The 16,518-nt window shown below is 36.8% G+C and overlaps 1 protein-coding gene and 1 long non-coding RNA gene across 4 annotated transcripts in view; one reads left to right on the forward strand and one right to left on the reverse strand.

Moving 5' to 3' along the window:
• LOC311620763 (alpha-2-macroglobulin-like) overlaps nucleotides 1-16,518 on the forward strand; it is a 117,714-nt gene that overhangs the window by 45,249 nt on the left and 55,947 nt on the right. The window contains exons 32-36 of one of the 3 annotated variants that reach the window (XM_084880411.1): nucleotides 853-943; nucleotides 1,662-1,730; nucleotides 2,483-2,585; nucleotides 3,690-3,731; nucleotides 4,296-4,444. The exons of the other annotated variants lie outside the window; for them this stretch is intronic. Of the exons in view, the coding sequence (XP_084736537.1) occupies nucleotides 853-943; nucleotides 1,662-1,730; nucleotides 2,483-2,585; nucleotides 3,690-3,731; nucleotides 4,296-4,318 (328 nt within the window). The 3' untranslated portion in view covers nucleotides 4,319-4,444. Of the gene's footprint in view, nucleotides 1-852; nucleotides 944-1,661; nucleotides 1,731-2,482; nucleotides 2,586-3,689; nucleotides 3,732-4,295; nucleotides 4,445-16,518 lie in introns of those variants that run through there. 3 annotated transcript variants of the gene reach the window in all.
• Nucleotides 1-16,518, reverse strand: part of LOC311620766 — a 107,078-nt gene that overhangs the window by 23,221 nt on the left and 67,339 nt on the right. The window lies entirely within an intron of this gene.

Consider the following 16,518-nt stretch of genomic DNA (forward strand, 5'->3'; position numbering starts at 1 on the left):
AGTTTTAATAACGCTCTAAAAGCATTTGAAAGCAAAGTTGAGTCATAAATGTGTTTTAATAAAAAATTTTTAATGTTCTAATTAATTCCTAGTTATCTTTTACACTCATTTTTAACTCATTGCAAAAAATATTTTTTTTCAAATATTTTTACTTTAAGTTGAAGTAAATCTTTCTTACCTCTTCTGAATAATTATATTCTATTTTATTTTTTCTAATATAATGAATAAAGGCTAATATTCAATACAAAGTGTTTATTACATATAAAATATAGAAGTTGCCTTATCATAAGCCATCAAAAACTTTGAGGAGTCCTAAGAAAACATAGCCCAAATTATACTGCTTTATATCTAATACTAATAACATTAATATTATAAAACAAAGGATATTTCAGACAACCAACCCAATTATTAAACATAAATTTAATCAAAGTATAAAGCATTAGGATTTATCTGTCCTTACATTTTGGAGTTGCTCTTTGGAGACATGCTACATTTTAAGTTAACTAAAAATATAAAAGTAAGATATACTATATAGCAAATGAGTAATATAGGTAGAATGTCCAAAACCTGTAGATGTGTTAAAAAAGCAGATTACGAAGCTCCATTCCCAAAGATTCTGTTTTGATAGTGTGGGACTGAGCCTTAAACAACTATGATATCAGTAAGCTGTAAATCTGATGTATATACAGGGTTCTAGACATTGATATTGTACATGTCCAGGAACACAGATTTCTGTAGGTCATAATCTTAGGGGAAACTTCATGAAGATGGACAGGTTTCTGGTGGGTCTTGAGGGAATCTGGCTTTCTTTTACATAATAAATTCTAACTCGTTTTTTCTCTGACACCACAGTTACAGAGGGAGCCGCCCTGTCTCCAATATGGTGATTGTTGATGTGAAAATGGTATCTGGTTTTATTCCCTTGAAACCAACAGTAAAAATGGTAGGTGTATTTTAAGCCTAGTAGATTCCATACAGAAGGATTGTATGTATCTTTAAATGAAACCATACCAATATCAAAGCCCTATCCATATCATCCTGTCTCAAAAAAAAAAAAAAAAAAAAAAGTTTTCCAACAAACGCATGAAATTAAATTCAGTAACTATTTATTTGGCTCTAAGCTAAGAAACCTGTGTGATACCAGAGGACCACAGGGGAGATCTTATCCTTAGGCCACTCATGGTCTAGTTAGGAACTGAAAGCACATGGGCATGAAACAATAAAACGACAAGCAAGAAAAACAGACTGTGACTAACTACCAATTTGACTAATATGCACGCACAAAATTCGACAATAATAAAACTAATGTGAGCTTGAATCAGCAAAGATGACAGAGTCTAATAATTGAATATTGAAGGATAATGAAAATCATGACCTGAAAATAGCTGGCTTCCTTCTCTTGATAGCAATCCAAGTGATTTTTTTCAGTCAATACATGACAACGTTGAAGCCTGATTGCAAATGTGATTCCTTCCCCTCACCCAGCTTTTGTATAGTTAATGCACCTTGACTACTTAATCATGAAGATGAGTCTTAGGCATTCTAGCCTTCATTTTACTTAAAGAATAAACATTTGTCCTTTTCTACAATCTGCTCTAGGTCTCGGTGTTCTCATATCTGTTGTCGTTGTCTAACTTTTTGAGTTCTCTAATTTTCTTCAGCTTGAAAGATCTAACCACGTGAGCAGGACAGAAGTGAGCAATAACCATGTCATCATTTATGTGGAACAGGTGAGAGCTCTGGCATTTGAGCTGAGACTATATATATATCGGTTGACTTTCTAAGTGGGTCTCGTCAGTAGAAGATAAGTAATATGAGAAAAGCAATAATTAGTAGCACCCTTCTAGAAAGTTATTCTATTCTAAAGAGAATAAATGGAAATTTTCCTTTTAAATCCATAGAATGTCGACTCTCTTTTTAATTATGTAACAATTAGAATATGAGTATTTCTATGATTTCTAGTAAAAAAAATCAACAGAATAAATGTTTATCATGCATGTTATTTTAAAGATCTACCAAAAAGAATAAATATACCACTGTGGTTGATTAATAATACTGTTAATATTCTGATAAACATATCACTACGTATAATAAAATGTAGATCTCATGAGTATCTTCAAAGTCAACTGCAAAGCAAAGGAAATGTTTTATCTAACCACACAAAACAAATAGTTTGTATTATAATTACAGGTGGTACAAGTATCTGCATCTTAAAACACATTCACATAGACTCAGTTAATTTCTTGCAGAAGACTACAAGAGCATATGGGTTGTCTCTGTTGTTTAGGAGAATATCTGGAGGTTTTGTTCATTGTAAAGAGGTCCCAAAGTTGCCTTCTAAACCTATCTTGACATCCACAAATGTTTACTTACCTAAAAGACCCAGGTGAAGAAGAGTCAGAGAACAATAAAGAATATGTTTTACTCAAATAAGAGAGAAGAGGATTTCTAACCTCTTTATTACTCCCACTTTTCCTTTTAGGTGACAGCACAGACACTAAGCTTTTCTTTCACGGTTCTGCAAGACATCCCAGTAAGAGACCTAAAGCCAGCGATTGTTAAAGTCTATGATTACTATGAGACTCGTAAGTGGAAAAAAAAACTGAGACAATTAAATAGTCTCAACCCATAACCAAGAAATAGATGACAATTGATCCTGGTTTTAGACAAGCCAATCAATATTATATCTATTTGTTCCTTTCCTCCAAGCTATATACTGTAGAAACCACTACAAATTTATCAACTAATATTTCTTGAGTCATAAACTTAAGAATTTACAAAGAAAGATAATATTTGGTGACTGCTCTCAAATAGTTTAGAGATATAAATAACATACTACACACGGAAAGATAATGTAACCAGAAAAGACAGTTAATGATAAATGAGTGTTATCAAGCTAAGGGATAAGAAACTGGGGGAGAAAAACAGCACGGATGACTAGAACTTAAGATGGACAAACAGGTAAAAAAAAAAAAAAAAAAAAAAAAAAAAAAAAAAGACAAACAGAGGAAGAAAGATTTGAATTGGATCCTAATGGAAGAGTACACCTTCTAAAGTAAATAGAAGTAAAGTCTTAGCCGGTTTTGCTCAGTAGGTAGAGCATTGGCCTGTGGATTGAAGGGTCCTGGGTTCGGTTCCCACCAAGGGCACACACATACCTTGGTTGCCAATTCTTCCCCTTCAGGGCATATTTAGGAGGCAACCACTTGTTGATGTGTTTCTCTCACATCTATATTTCTCTATGTCTTTCTCTCTTCCACTTTCTCTTAATAATAATAATAATAACAATAATAATAATAATAATAATAAATAGAAATAGGAAGCATTTTAGGCTAGAGCAATAATCTTAGAAAAGGGATTCAGGAAGCAAGCTGGACAAAGTGAGAAGAAGCAGAGAGTTCATGGAAGAAAGAGCTACAAGAAAAAGAGAGAGCAACAATGGACATCTTCCTAAGAATTTAAAATTTGAATAGCTACTATCTAAACAGGCTTCAATCCCCCTCCTCCATTCTACATTGGGGGTGAGGGGGAGTTAAATGTTAGCTATCCTGTTCAACTCTGGTCTATTTGAATGGAGCTTTAACAATCCTGATATGATATACTTTTCACCAAAAGTAAAGTAAATAGACTCAATATGGCTTCTTGTTCATAGATTTTTTTTGTTTCTCCTTTCATCTAATATTTTTTAGGTGAGTTCGCTATTGCTGAGTACACTGCCCCCTGCAGCATAGGTAAGAAATCACATGCCATGATCAATTATTAACTTTGCTCCCTAAATGTTGTAAATTTAAAATTCTTTACAAGTCTTATTCTAGATCTGAGACAATTTATATGGCACATTCTCACACAAAGAGAATATTGGAGAAGGGTACTTACCCTGTAGGTGGGCTCTCCATTTAAGATATTCGTTCCAATATTAGAAAAGTCAATAAGTTTTATTTATGTTTGTAGGGTAGCCAGGAATAACAGACAACATTTCACATCACAGCTCATTGGTTTCCTTCATTTCAAGGGCCAACTATTATTATTCTCTTGCCTAATCTAAACACATTTTTATAAATGAAGTTTTATTGGAACTGATCCACACTCATATCTATTTTCTATGGCTGCTATTATGAGTTAAGTAGTTATGACGTAAATCATTTGGCCTGCAAAGTCCAAAATATTTAGCATCTAGCATTTCACAGAGAAAGTTTGTTGACCCCAACTTTAGCTCACACTCACTGCTCAGACTCAACTGAGGGGATATTCCTGAAGAAACCCTACAACTTTTTTATGTTTCTTTTCTCACCTAGATGCAGAGCAAGAAAATGTTTGAGGATCATATTTAGACTACATCTTTTGCTGGATTCACTGTCCTGTACTTATATTTAGAAGGAATCTGGTTATCTCTGTAAAACAGATGTCAAAAAGGCTTGTTGAATAAATATATATTTCTAATCAAGTTATTTGTTCCATCATTTATTCTTCAAACATGTTTACATAATGAGTTGTATTGTTTTAAATAATGTGAAGAGTACAGATTTGAAATATACCTGCTCATATTACAACTGTGAATTTAACATATAAAATCAACTAGACAATAACTGAAAATAATTTATGTTCTGAGAAACCTTGGGGGGGGAAAATTCACTGATCTAGGAAGCTAAGGAGAAAAGTATTGATGAGTAACTAGGAATGGATAAATATTTCTTGAGAGGAAACAAGAAATATTTGTCTTTGTCACTAAGCTAAGACAACAAAAATGGACTCCAAAAGAGAATAAAATAATTAAAGTTAAAGAATGTGTTGGAGATAGGCAGTACTGATTCAAATTCTGACTCTATCCTTACCTCAGCAGCTGAGACTTTCTGCTTCAGCTTTTTCACAAATAAATGGGGATAATAACAGACTGTACCTTAAATATCATTGATGATAAACTATCCTAATGAAAGGAGAGAAAGGGAATAGCTGAATCAAGCAATGGCTCCTAAAGCTTCAGCTCAGATAAGGTGTATATCATGTCCATTTATAATTCTATTGGCTAAAACAAGTCATGGGACCAAACCTGATTTCAATTGTGGAATCGGGGCAAGGTGACTCTTCCCACAAGGAAGCAAACATAGCAATGTAAAGAAATATATAGCTCTCTTACAGGAACAACAGTATATAATTAAGAAAAAATAATACAATCTCACACAGAGGTGAAGTATAGATATAAATCTATCCAGTTGTCCCCAAAGCTTTCATTAAGCATTTTATCTTTGGCACACTAATTTGAAAGGACACACTTATAACCCCCCTGCAACATATACTATATTCACATATGTTTTGGTGGGCATTTCTGTAATTTCTAGTCTGTTTCTTTGGACTCTCTGTGTATTTATGTGCCAGGAATACGCTTTCAATAATCAAGACTTTATGGTGTGTTTTACTATCTTATAAAACTAGTTCCCACTTACTGCATATATTTTTTTGAGTTTTTCAACTATGTCCTTATTTAATTTCCTACCTGAATCAGCTTCTCTATTTAACACAAAAGTTGAATATCTAACTGGAATCTCATCAAATGTGTTCATTAACATAGGGAGAGTTGTCAACTTTTTAAGGTTGACCTCCCTACCAAGAACATGGTGTGTTTTGTGTTTTATTTTTAACTAATGGCCAGTGCATGAAATTCGTGCACAGGTGGGGGTTCCCTCAGCCCAGCCTGCACCCTCTCCAATCAGGGACCCATTGGGGGGTGTCTGACTGCAATCTGGGACCACTGACTCCTAACTACTCACCTTCCTGCCTGCCTGATCACCCTAACTGCCTCTGACTGCCTACTTGATAGCCCCTAACTGCCCTCCTCTGCTGGCCTGATCTTGCCCCCAACTGCCCTACTCTACCAGCCTGGTTGCCCCCAAATGCTTTCCCCTCCTGGCCTGATCTAACCCCAAATGCCGTCCCTGCCAGCCTGATCTCCCCTAATGATGTGATCTGCCTTGGTCCCCATCACCGTGGCTTTGTCCGGAAGGAAGTCAGACATCCAGAAGATGTCCAGTCAACTTGGTCTAATTAGCATATTACCCTTTTAGTAGTATAGATAGATTATATAGGATAGGATTGCTTAAATGGCAGGGGGGAGCCTTTTTCATCAGGAGGAGATGTTCTTGGCAGACAAAAATACATAATCCCTTTTTCTGGACTAACAGCCAGACATAAGCACTATACTGCCAAACCGATCATTAAAAATTAAACCGCTTTCTTACACCTTACTCTAAATAGTTGTTGCCCTTAAAACCCCTTCTTAGCCCCCACCTTAGGTTCTGTCTTTGCAATTCATACAGATTACATTCTGATTGGTCGGTTTCTATGCCAGTCAGCATCAAAAGCTCTGCCTCCTAGGCAGCCATTGACTCATCACAATTCACCCAGATTTGGTTCTGATTGGTTGGTTTCTATGCCAGTTAGTATCTGCAGGCCTATTAACAGGCCTGAGAGAAAGAGAGGTGCAGCTGCTGGCCAAGCCTTGAGAGAAAGAGAGAGGCAAGAGCTGTCACGGAGGCTATGGATCAGACTCCGCTTCTCTCTCCCAGGCATTTATTTGGGCCTGATCTGCAGCCCACTCGGCAGTCAGTGTCTTCAATCATTTCGGATGTTATGACCCTGGGTTTTTATATATTAGGACAAGAGGCCAGGTGCATAAATTCATGCACCAGTGGGGTCCCTCAGCCTGATCTGCAGGATTAAGCAAAAACCGCTCTCCAACATCCCCCAAGGGGTCCCAGATTGTGAGAGGGCCAGATCCAAAGGACCCCACCAATGCATGATCAGAGCCGGGAAGGGATGCAGGAGGTTGGCCAACCAGGGAGGGGTCATGGGATGGCTCTAGGGCATGTGTGGCCTGTCTCGCTCAGCCTCAATTGGACATACTCCAGCAGCAAGCTAACCTACCCATCAGAGAGTCTGTCCCCTGATGGTCAGTACACATCATAGTGAGCAGTTGAGCAGCCTTACCATATCATTAGCATATTATGTTTTGATTGGTTGAAGAGCTGACCAGACATTTAGCATATTAGGCTTTTATTATGTAGGATTTTAATTTTTTCAAGTCTTCTTGTGTGTGCTTCAGTGCTATTTTAAAGTTCTTTTCTCATATAGAATATATGCATTTCTTGTACTCCTTTGTAGGCAGTTCATTGTATTCTTGTTGAAAATGTATATGTGGTTTCTTTATTATATAAACAGCTAGTTATTTATGAAAATAACTATTATGGACTTTGGTTTTATTAAGACATAACTTATATACCATAAAATGCACAAATATGGAGAGCCCAGCTTGATAAATTTTCATTTATGATTAAACCTTAGAAAACATTTTCAGAATCTCAGAAAGACTCTCACATGTCCACTCTCAGTCAAAACTCATCTCAACACCCAGGGTAATTAATATATTCTGACTTTTATAGCCATAAATTATTTTTTCCCATCTGTAAACTTCATACAAATAGAATCATGCAGAATGTATGATTGCCACAAAAAGCATGAATTTGGGCCTGGCTGGTATGGTTCAGTGATTGAGCATCGACCCATGAACCAGGAGGTCACTGATTCGATTCCTAGTCAGGGCACATGCAGGAGGCAGCTGATGGATATTTAGCTCTCATCCATATTTCTATCTCTCTATTCCTCTCCCTTCCTCTCTCTTTAAAAATCAATAAACATTTTAAAAAATTGCATAGATTTGGACGTATGCCAAAATTGAACTTTAAAAACTTTAAAAGAGCCAGGAGAAAACATAAGAGAAATCCTATATAATAAAGAGCTAATATGCTAATTAGACCAGATGGTGGAACAATCTTCCAAAATGACCTTCTGGAATGACCTTCCAGAACAACCAGTGGGTGGGGCACGGGGCTGCAAGGGCCAACTCCCTTGCACAAATTTCACGCATCAGGCCTCTAGTATTGTATAAGCTATTGTTTTACCCAATTAGGAGTCTTTATATTTTGTCAATTGATGAAAAAAAAACCTAGAAGGTAATATGAAAAATTTTTAGTGATAAAATGAATTTTTTCAGGATAAAGGAGAAGCTGAAACAATAGAGAATATGCCTACTTATATCCTCAATGCTGGCAAAATGGCCAGGTTTGATCACAGAAGCTTTGACAATAGCCATTAATTGAGCTATAAAACCTATTTGTGAGTTTTGATGGCTTAGAGTAGTGAGACACAGGGACTATTAAAAAGAGGGGAGAATCCTTTATACATAGAGATAAAGCAGTTTCAGTTGTTTTGTAATATCTCAATGAGTACACCATTCCTATATATCTCTGAGACATATAACTTTTGTGTTTAATTAATCTGATCATGACATGAACACAGGCAGGGTGAAAAGGGTGAGCAAGCAGAGACAGGGATGACACATCCCCTGCTCCCTGAGGCCGGCAGTGTGAGAAACCTCTCTCCTTCACTTTCTTGTAAATCAGAATCAAATGACTCAGTGTTTCACGATAAAAAATAAAAATAAATAAAAACTTGGGAAAAAATCATTAAATACGATCCAAAAACAATCTGAATTCAAATGTGAGAAAGAATTTGGTAAGAAACAAGAGGTTGCTCAATCATAGGCATTAGGTGGAAAAACAAGAGGAGGGTAGGTCAGCCAGAAGTCTAAGAAATGCTCTCCCTCTCCAAGCCACTTTTTAATTTCACCTTCAGGTTTTCCAAAGAGAAAAGAACTAGCTTCTTCCCTCAAATAATGCATACTTCTCACTATACATTTTGATCCCTACCTCGTGAGATTAAGCGTTGCTGGTCCATTTTTCACATAAGAAACTGGAACAACAGGAAACAGAGATTAACATTTTATCAGTATCTCACAGTTTCCAGAAAAACAGTTGTCTCTTAATGCTAGTGCTCTTTAGAGAATCCTGGGATTAAAATTCCAGATTTCTAGGACCATAATTTTACTTGCACAAGCAGAAGGAATCCATGCAGGGTGTGGTAATGACTATCAAAAAGAAATTAGGGAGGGGGGTGATGTTATCCACTATTGCATCAGAAAATTATGACCTGGGAGCCTAGCACCAGAAGTTTCTGCCTGTTTTTAATCAACAATGTGAGGTGATGGAGATATGTGTGTGAGAATTGGAATTCCCAAAACAAGCTTCCACCTCCGTTTATTTTTATCTTTCTCTCTCTTTCAAAAGAAGAAAAAGAAAGGTTGCTTCACTATACTTCAACTAAACCTAAACCTACTCCCTTTCCTTTTCCCCAAATAAGTGACAGATTTGTTTTCTAAGATTTCTTCCTTGACTAACATGGAAGGATAATGGACTGAAACATTAACCAGTGTTTTGTTTTCACTGATGGAAAGGATTTGGAAAGAATGTGATCCATGCTGATTCTGATCCTCTGGTATTTGTCCTTACCTCTTTCAAAAGCATAGCCAGGCCCTTGTGTTGTTTTGCCTTAAGAATTTTCAAGGTTAATAGCAGAAGTTGCTCAGAAATAACTTTGTGAGAGCCTGGCTCCTTGAGCAAATTACTCTAGGTTCTCCTGAAGAAGAATGAAATGAAATCCTTCGCAGGAAAGTAAGCATAGAAGCCTTATTGGCAGGGGGTATCCCAAACCAGAAGGTGTGCGGAGGTGTGTGGGACCCAGGATAGTGGCACCTGGGGTCCCCTCCATCCTTGCACCCAGAGGGAAAGACAGGGCCTCTGAGTTAAATGGTTGGGTAATCCAAACTCTGGGTCACAGAGCTCCCAGGGAAGGCAAACATTCCTGTGTCCAAATACTGGTCCAGCATAGAAGCTGCCAGACGAACCAGACGCCACGAGTTGGAGAGTGGCATGGTCCTATCAGAAGTAAATCAGTTTCAAACAAAGACTAGGGCCATCTTCCAAAATATGTGGCTTTACAAACCCCAGTGTGAGGAAAGCTCTACTAAAAACGAAGGTTCACTCTCTTCGGGGCATTTGGAAAGATGGATGCAAATATAACTTCCTTTTCGGGGATACCTACTTACTCTGTCTTCCACGTTGTCACCAAGATGAAGCCCAACATTGGCCATGTCACTTCTCTATTTCAGAATCTTCAAGGAAAGGCTTTGTGCTCAGTCCCCAGATCCTTACATTCTGGCCCCTGGCCTCCCCATCTGCTCCCACCTCCTCCTTTTCTGATCTTCACATCTGTTTTTGACTAGGTACAGTGCGTCAATGAGACCATGCCTTTTTCACATATGTATGTGTTCTCTCTTCTTCCAACTCCATCATATGAATAACTTCTCTTCCTTCTACTGGTAAATTCAAAGCCATGGGGATTATCCGCAGGAACTTCCTCCCCTGTCAGGTGCAGGTGTCCCTAAACCCCTTCTCAATGCTACATTTAAGTCTTTCAAGGCACTGGAATCAGAGTGATGTCATTATTTACTCATGTGTTGATCGCTAGATTACCTTTTCTCTGGGCTTTTTATCTTCATGAATTACAGAGCACCTCATACCAAGTAATTCTGCCAGTGATTGTGAAATGAGTTTATTGTTTACACAAAGTGGCATGGTAGATCTGCACAATTTTGTGGTTTTGGTTGTGGATTTATTAATGTTTTTTGTGCAGTTAATGATGTTTTCCAGATAGTTTGGATAAAAACTTTCAGGACTCACCCAACTTTACAAGTCAATTTGTTTTTCTTGAAATTTTTAATTTGTATTTTTTACGGGTAGTGGTCACATGGCTCAAATACTAGAACATTGAAAAATACACAGTGAGCCCTGGCTGGTTTTGCTCAGTGGATAGCGCCATTGGCCCATCAACTGAAGAGTCCCAGGTTTGATTCCAGTCAAGGACACATGCCTGGGTTGTGTGGGCTCATCTCCGGTAGGGGTGTGCAGGAGGCAGCTGATCAATGATTCTCTCTGATCATTGATGTTTCTATCTCTCTCTTCTCTGAAGTCAATAAAAATATCTTGGAAAAGATAAAAAATAAATTTAAAAAAATAAAGATACACAATGAAAGTCATCTTCTCATCTTTGTTCCTAATTGGCCCACTTTTTGCTGAGCATCCCCCAAATAGAGTTTCATGTAATTTTCCAAACTTTCTTTGTTGATTCCACAACAAACATTATTATTAATTCTTATTTTCACCTTAACATAAAAGGTAACATAAACATACTTTTTTATTTTCACATAGTATACCTTAGACATGCTTCCACATCAATGCATATTTTTTTTTCACAGTTTCATAGCATTACATTGTGTAGATGCCCCATAATTTGTTAACCCAGCTCCCTCTTTTTGTAAATTTGAGTGTTTCCAGGCCATCCTACTACAAGCAACTGAAAAGAACGACCTGGAACCGTGGAAGGCAAACTGCGGCTCTTGAGCCACATGCGGCTCTTTGGCCCCTTGAGTGTGGTTCTTCCACAAAATACCATGGCCTAGCCAAGTCTATTTTGAAGAAGTGGCATTAGAAAAAGTTTAAGTTAAAACAATTGGCTCTCAAATTTCAATCGTTGTACTGTTAATATTTGGATCTGTTGACTAATGAGTTTGCCAACCACTGGCCTGGAACATAATGTTTTCACAAGAGTGCTAATATGGACATAGACTGAATTCCTAACTATGTAATTGCTGTGTCAAATGACATGTGTAATTGTGTGTGGGTAATTAGGGTTTTGATAGTTAGATTTTGTTTATATTGGCAAATATTTAGTGAGCTGTCTTGGTGAATTCTCCTATTTTACAAAGTGATTTCTTGGTTGATTCTCTTATATTTTCAAGGTATAAAATTATCTCATCTTTAAATAATGATCATTTTTACCTTTTCCCTTTTTTACTTACTGTCTGTATTTTCTTATATTTGTATTGGCTAAAGCCTGTAGAACAAACTTGAAGAGTAGTGAAGATAACCTTCTTGTTCTATTTCTGATTCACTGTAAATAATGCTTTCTTATTAAGCTTGTCACTAGCTTATAGGGTAAGAATATACTATAATGTACATGTAAAACACATAGTTATGAAACTATTGCTTACTCTTCGTTACTCTTTTACTAGGTATTTTCATGAAGAATAGATGTTTAATTTTGTCAAGTACCTTCCTACATCTATGAAAATGAAATTAATCCAGTCATGGTGTAAAATAAGTAATTCTTTATTTTCTTTATTTTTTATTTTTTTATCTTCAACTGAGGATATTTTTCCATTGATTTTTAGAGAGAGTGGGCAAGAGAGGGAAAACAGAGAGAAATATCAATGTGAGAGAAACACATCGATTGGTTGCCCATTACACACGCACCGACCAAGGCCTGACTGGGGAGGAGCCTGCAACCAAGGTACATGCCCTTGATGGGAATAGAACCCAAGACCCTTCGGTCCACAGGCCGACACTCTATCCACTGAGCAAAACTGGCTAGGGCTAAATTGGTAATTCTTTAATGTGCTGCTGCATTATGTTTACTAACTTTTCATTTAAGATTTTATTGGTATTTACAAGTGAAATTAGTCGCTTTGTGTTATCTTTGGCAGGTTTGAATGTCGATGCTATATTAGGTTTGTAAAAAGAATTTTGAGTTCCTTGTTTCTCTGTTCTCAAAAACACTATTGATATTATTGTAATTGGCATTGTGCTCTGCTGTGGGAAATTGCTCTGCCAGGGCCACCGTGACTGCAATGTTTATTCAAGTCACGTCCCAGCCCCAAATGTTAATGCTCTGTGTATATCAAGATTTTACATCTTCCTGAGTTTACAAAGAAAGAACCTCATGTATTTGGGGGGTGAGTTATTTCATCTGAACTCAGTGCAGGCTCAATAAATGTTGTAAGTGGATAAGTGGAAGGAAAGGAAAAGAATCCATTGAATGAATTACTGGTAGTATAGATGAAGAGGAAGCCATTTTATAACATGAAATTGGCAAGGAATTTAAAGAAATCATGATATCTTTGTGCAAAATAATTAGATAAACGTGAGCCACGTATTTGTTAGTGAGTTCATTGCTTAATTTACAATCAAATTACTATATCTAGAAGTTTAATAAATATGTTTAACTTGGAAAATGTTCTCTAATTTTCACGTCAAATCCTTAATATTTAGTCTTTTTCAGTTCTACATGTTCTGTCAAGTAACTAAACACACAAAGGGAATGCTTATCAGTTTTGCAAATAGCACAGTGCTGGGAAAGACAACTCTGTGGACATTGGAATCGTTTTTGAAAAACTAAAGGTAAAAATCAGCACTTATCTGCCAACACACAGTATTCTTTTATACGTTGATTTTAATCATTTGTTCTCTCAACACTTTATTGAGCACCTACTATGAACAACTGGGTGCTATTCTAGGCATTAACAAGTACGTGTTTATATACTATATATATTGCAAATATACATAATATGTAATTACATGCTATATCCTGTCATATAATTGTGCCGACTTGTTTATAATGTTATACAGTCATGTGCAAAATGAAATGTGCTATTAAAAATAAAAAGCAGGGTAAGAAGAGAGTATGACTTGAGAAGAGATAAAGTCAGAGGACTGAACTTTGAGACACAGCAATGTTTAAGTGTCAGAAAGATAGTCAGCAAAAGATTCTGAAAATAATTGACAGAAAATCAAAGAAGTGTGGTGTATTGAAACTAAAGTGAAGAAATTCCTTCAAGAAGGATTTCAAGAATAGAGTGAGCAAATATATCAGTTAATTCTGAAAGACAGAATAAAAAGAGAGTCCTGGTTGGTTTGGCTCAGTGAATAGAGTCAGCCTTCTGACTGAAGGGTCCCCAGTTTGATTCTGGTCAAGGGCACATGCGCTGGTTTCAGGCTCAATTCCCAGTGAGGGGCAGTGCAGGAGGCAGCAGATCAAAGATTCTCATCATTGATGTTTCGATCTCTTTCTCCTCTCCCTTCCTCTCTGAAATAAATAAAAAATATATTTTTAAAGAGAACTGTTTAGGTCCAATGATAAAGATAAAGCCTTGTGGGAGTAGGTTTATAAAGGAATTAAAAAAAAAAAAGTGATAGCAGTAAGTTTGGACAAATATTGTGACAAAGGGAGCAAAAATATTAGGTGGTAGGTTGAAGAAAATGTATAGGTAAGGACTTTGCTTTTTTCACAGATGGAATATATATTTATATGAGAATAATAATATTAACAGGAAAAATGTTATGGTGTAATAGAATGAGGTAAGTAATTTTAGTAATGAAGTTTTTGAGTGTGCAAAAAAGGAATAAGGTCCAGTACAAAACTGAAATCATGGTTTGGATTTAGATGCGCAGACAGCCCGTCCAGGATAACTCAAAGAGAAGACAGAGTACTCGGGTACTGGTGCAAAGGAGCAGGTAGTTTTTGTATTGGGGGAAGATGGTCAGAACTTTGACTTCCGATTTCTTCAGTTCTCACAGTGAAATAAGCAATGTCACTGGCTGAAAGAATACACCAAGGAAGTCGTTTGGAATATTGAAAAGATAATAAAAGGAGCCGGAGAATGAAGCTACGTGAGCAATACAGTAGTACTGCAAGGAGGCACCGGGTTTGTACCAAAGTTCGCAGTCATGAACTTAAATCTGTCAGCATGCTCACATGTTTTTCACCAGCCATATTCTTTAGTTTTGATACAAGTGAATATGCATTCACCCATGGAAGAGAAACATGTTTTCTGTTAACCACAAAAATACTGTGTAGTACAAAGTGTTCATTAAAATAGGTGTGGACTGACTAAATAATACCCATCTTCTCCACTTGTCTGCTTGCTTGTCACAATATCTCCAGTACCCAATGCAAAGCTTGGTTCATAGCAGGCCATAATGACTAAATAAATGAATGACTCAGTTAATCAATCTCTTTTTTCCCTTAACTTCTGAACTTTATATCCAACTCCCTACAGAGAGCTTCACTGGTTACCTCCAGAGGGCTCAAATTCAAAATATCTAATACCACCTCCCACCTTTTCTACATCTGTTATTAGCAAGGTCATACATGCATCTGCCCTAATAAGGAACCTAGAGTTATCCTCTACTTCTCATCTCTAAAATGGAAAAAGTGCATAACTATTTCATAAATTTTTAAAACATTAAGTAAAATAATCAAAACATGCAGTATTTAGAAAGATTAGCTATTTACCAGCTTTCAATGTTTCTAAGATACATCTTTTTTCACATCTTTTTAATCAGGAAGTGTTTGACCATCAGTAATGTATCATAATTTAATTAGATGAGGGTTTTCTTTCAAGTAGCATATTAGATAATGGTGTCCTTTAAACCAATGGTGTCTTAGGTGTGATAAATGCAGTAGTATAACTTCTCTCTTTTATATGCCCACTGATATTAAAGTTGTTAAGTCAGGCCCATTATACTGCAAATCCACTTTTTTCTCCCTCTCCCCACTGTGGCAGCCTTTCTTCGGGCCTTCATTTCTCTCCCCTGATCCTGAATGGTCTCCTTGCCTCCTACACTGCCCTTTTCCAACATTGTGCCATATCCCTACCAGAGTGATCATGTTTCTCCCACTCCTAACTGACCTCTTTGTCTCTCTAACTGCCTAAAGGATAAGATCCAAATTCTTTCTTGTAGCACACCAGGTTCTCAACCTCCCTCTTCTAGTCTTATCCCTAAGCCCCAGCCAAGCCAAACTCCTTCTGCACTTGCACATCACGCAACACCTAGAGTTGTTTCACAACCCCATGTCTTGGGTCACTCCCCGCTATCTCTTTAAGATATATTTTGCAGATGTCTGTGTGTCAGCTAAGAATCCTTCTGGCAATAAATAACAGAAAAGCAGCCAACATTTACTTAAACAAATAAGGAAGGCATGCTTACGTTGACATTCCAAGGCTGATGCTGTTGCCCAATAATGCTGGCAGAGTCTGAGGCCCTTTCTGCCTTTTGGACTGGCTTAGCGTGCAGATGTTTCCTCCCGCTTGCTATTTCGTCATCTCGAGTTGACCATTAAAACTTTGACCATTACATCCATTTCCCATGCAGGAACAATGAAGAAGGACATTCAGTGGTGTGTCCACTCAAAGTTCCTCTTTTTAAGAAGAAAGCAAAAGTTTCCCATAAGCTCACCCAGAAGTTTTCAATTTATAAGTCACTGGCCAGACTAGGTCAAATAGCCACCCAGGCCTTAAAGATGAATAGGGAAAGGAATGCTGTAGAGATAGTTAAGCCACGATCAGCATCTGTCATAGTCTACTCCGCTAATATCTCCTTAATTATATTTTGGAAATTTAGAAAATTTGTATATATTTTTCTTTCAACATTAAATTATTATGTATTAAGCACCTAATACTCATCAGGTACTATTCTAGGCACTGGGAATACAGCATTGAACAAAATATTTTCCCTTGTGAAACTTTCATCTTAATAGTAACCTTTTGATTTAGTATTTCTGCTTCTAATAATTTACAGTACAAACTACTCATCAAAGATAAGGATATGCATTGAGGCAATAACTAGAATAACAAAAATACTATTTGAATATTGGAATGGCATTAATTGTAATACAGATATAAGATAATTATTCAAAAAAAAATACATCTCTCGCCGAAACCGGTTTGGCTCA

Source organism: Pipistrellus hanaki, assembly GCF_964339955.1.
Source record: "Pipistrellus hanaki genome assembly, chromosome: 3".
Classification (NCBI taxonomy): Eukaryota; Metazoa; Chordata; class Mammalia; order Chiroptera; family Vespertilionidae; genus Pipistrellus; species Pipistrellus hanaki.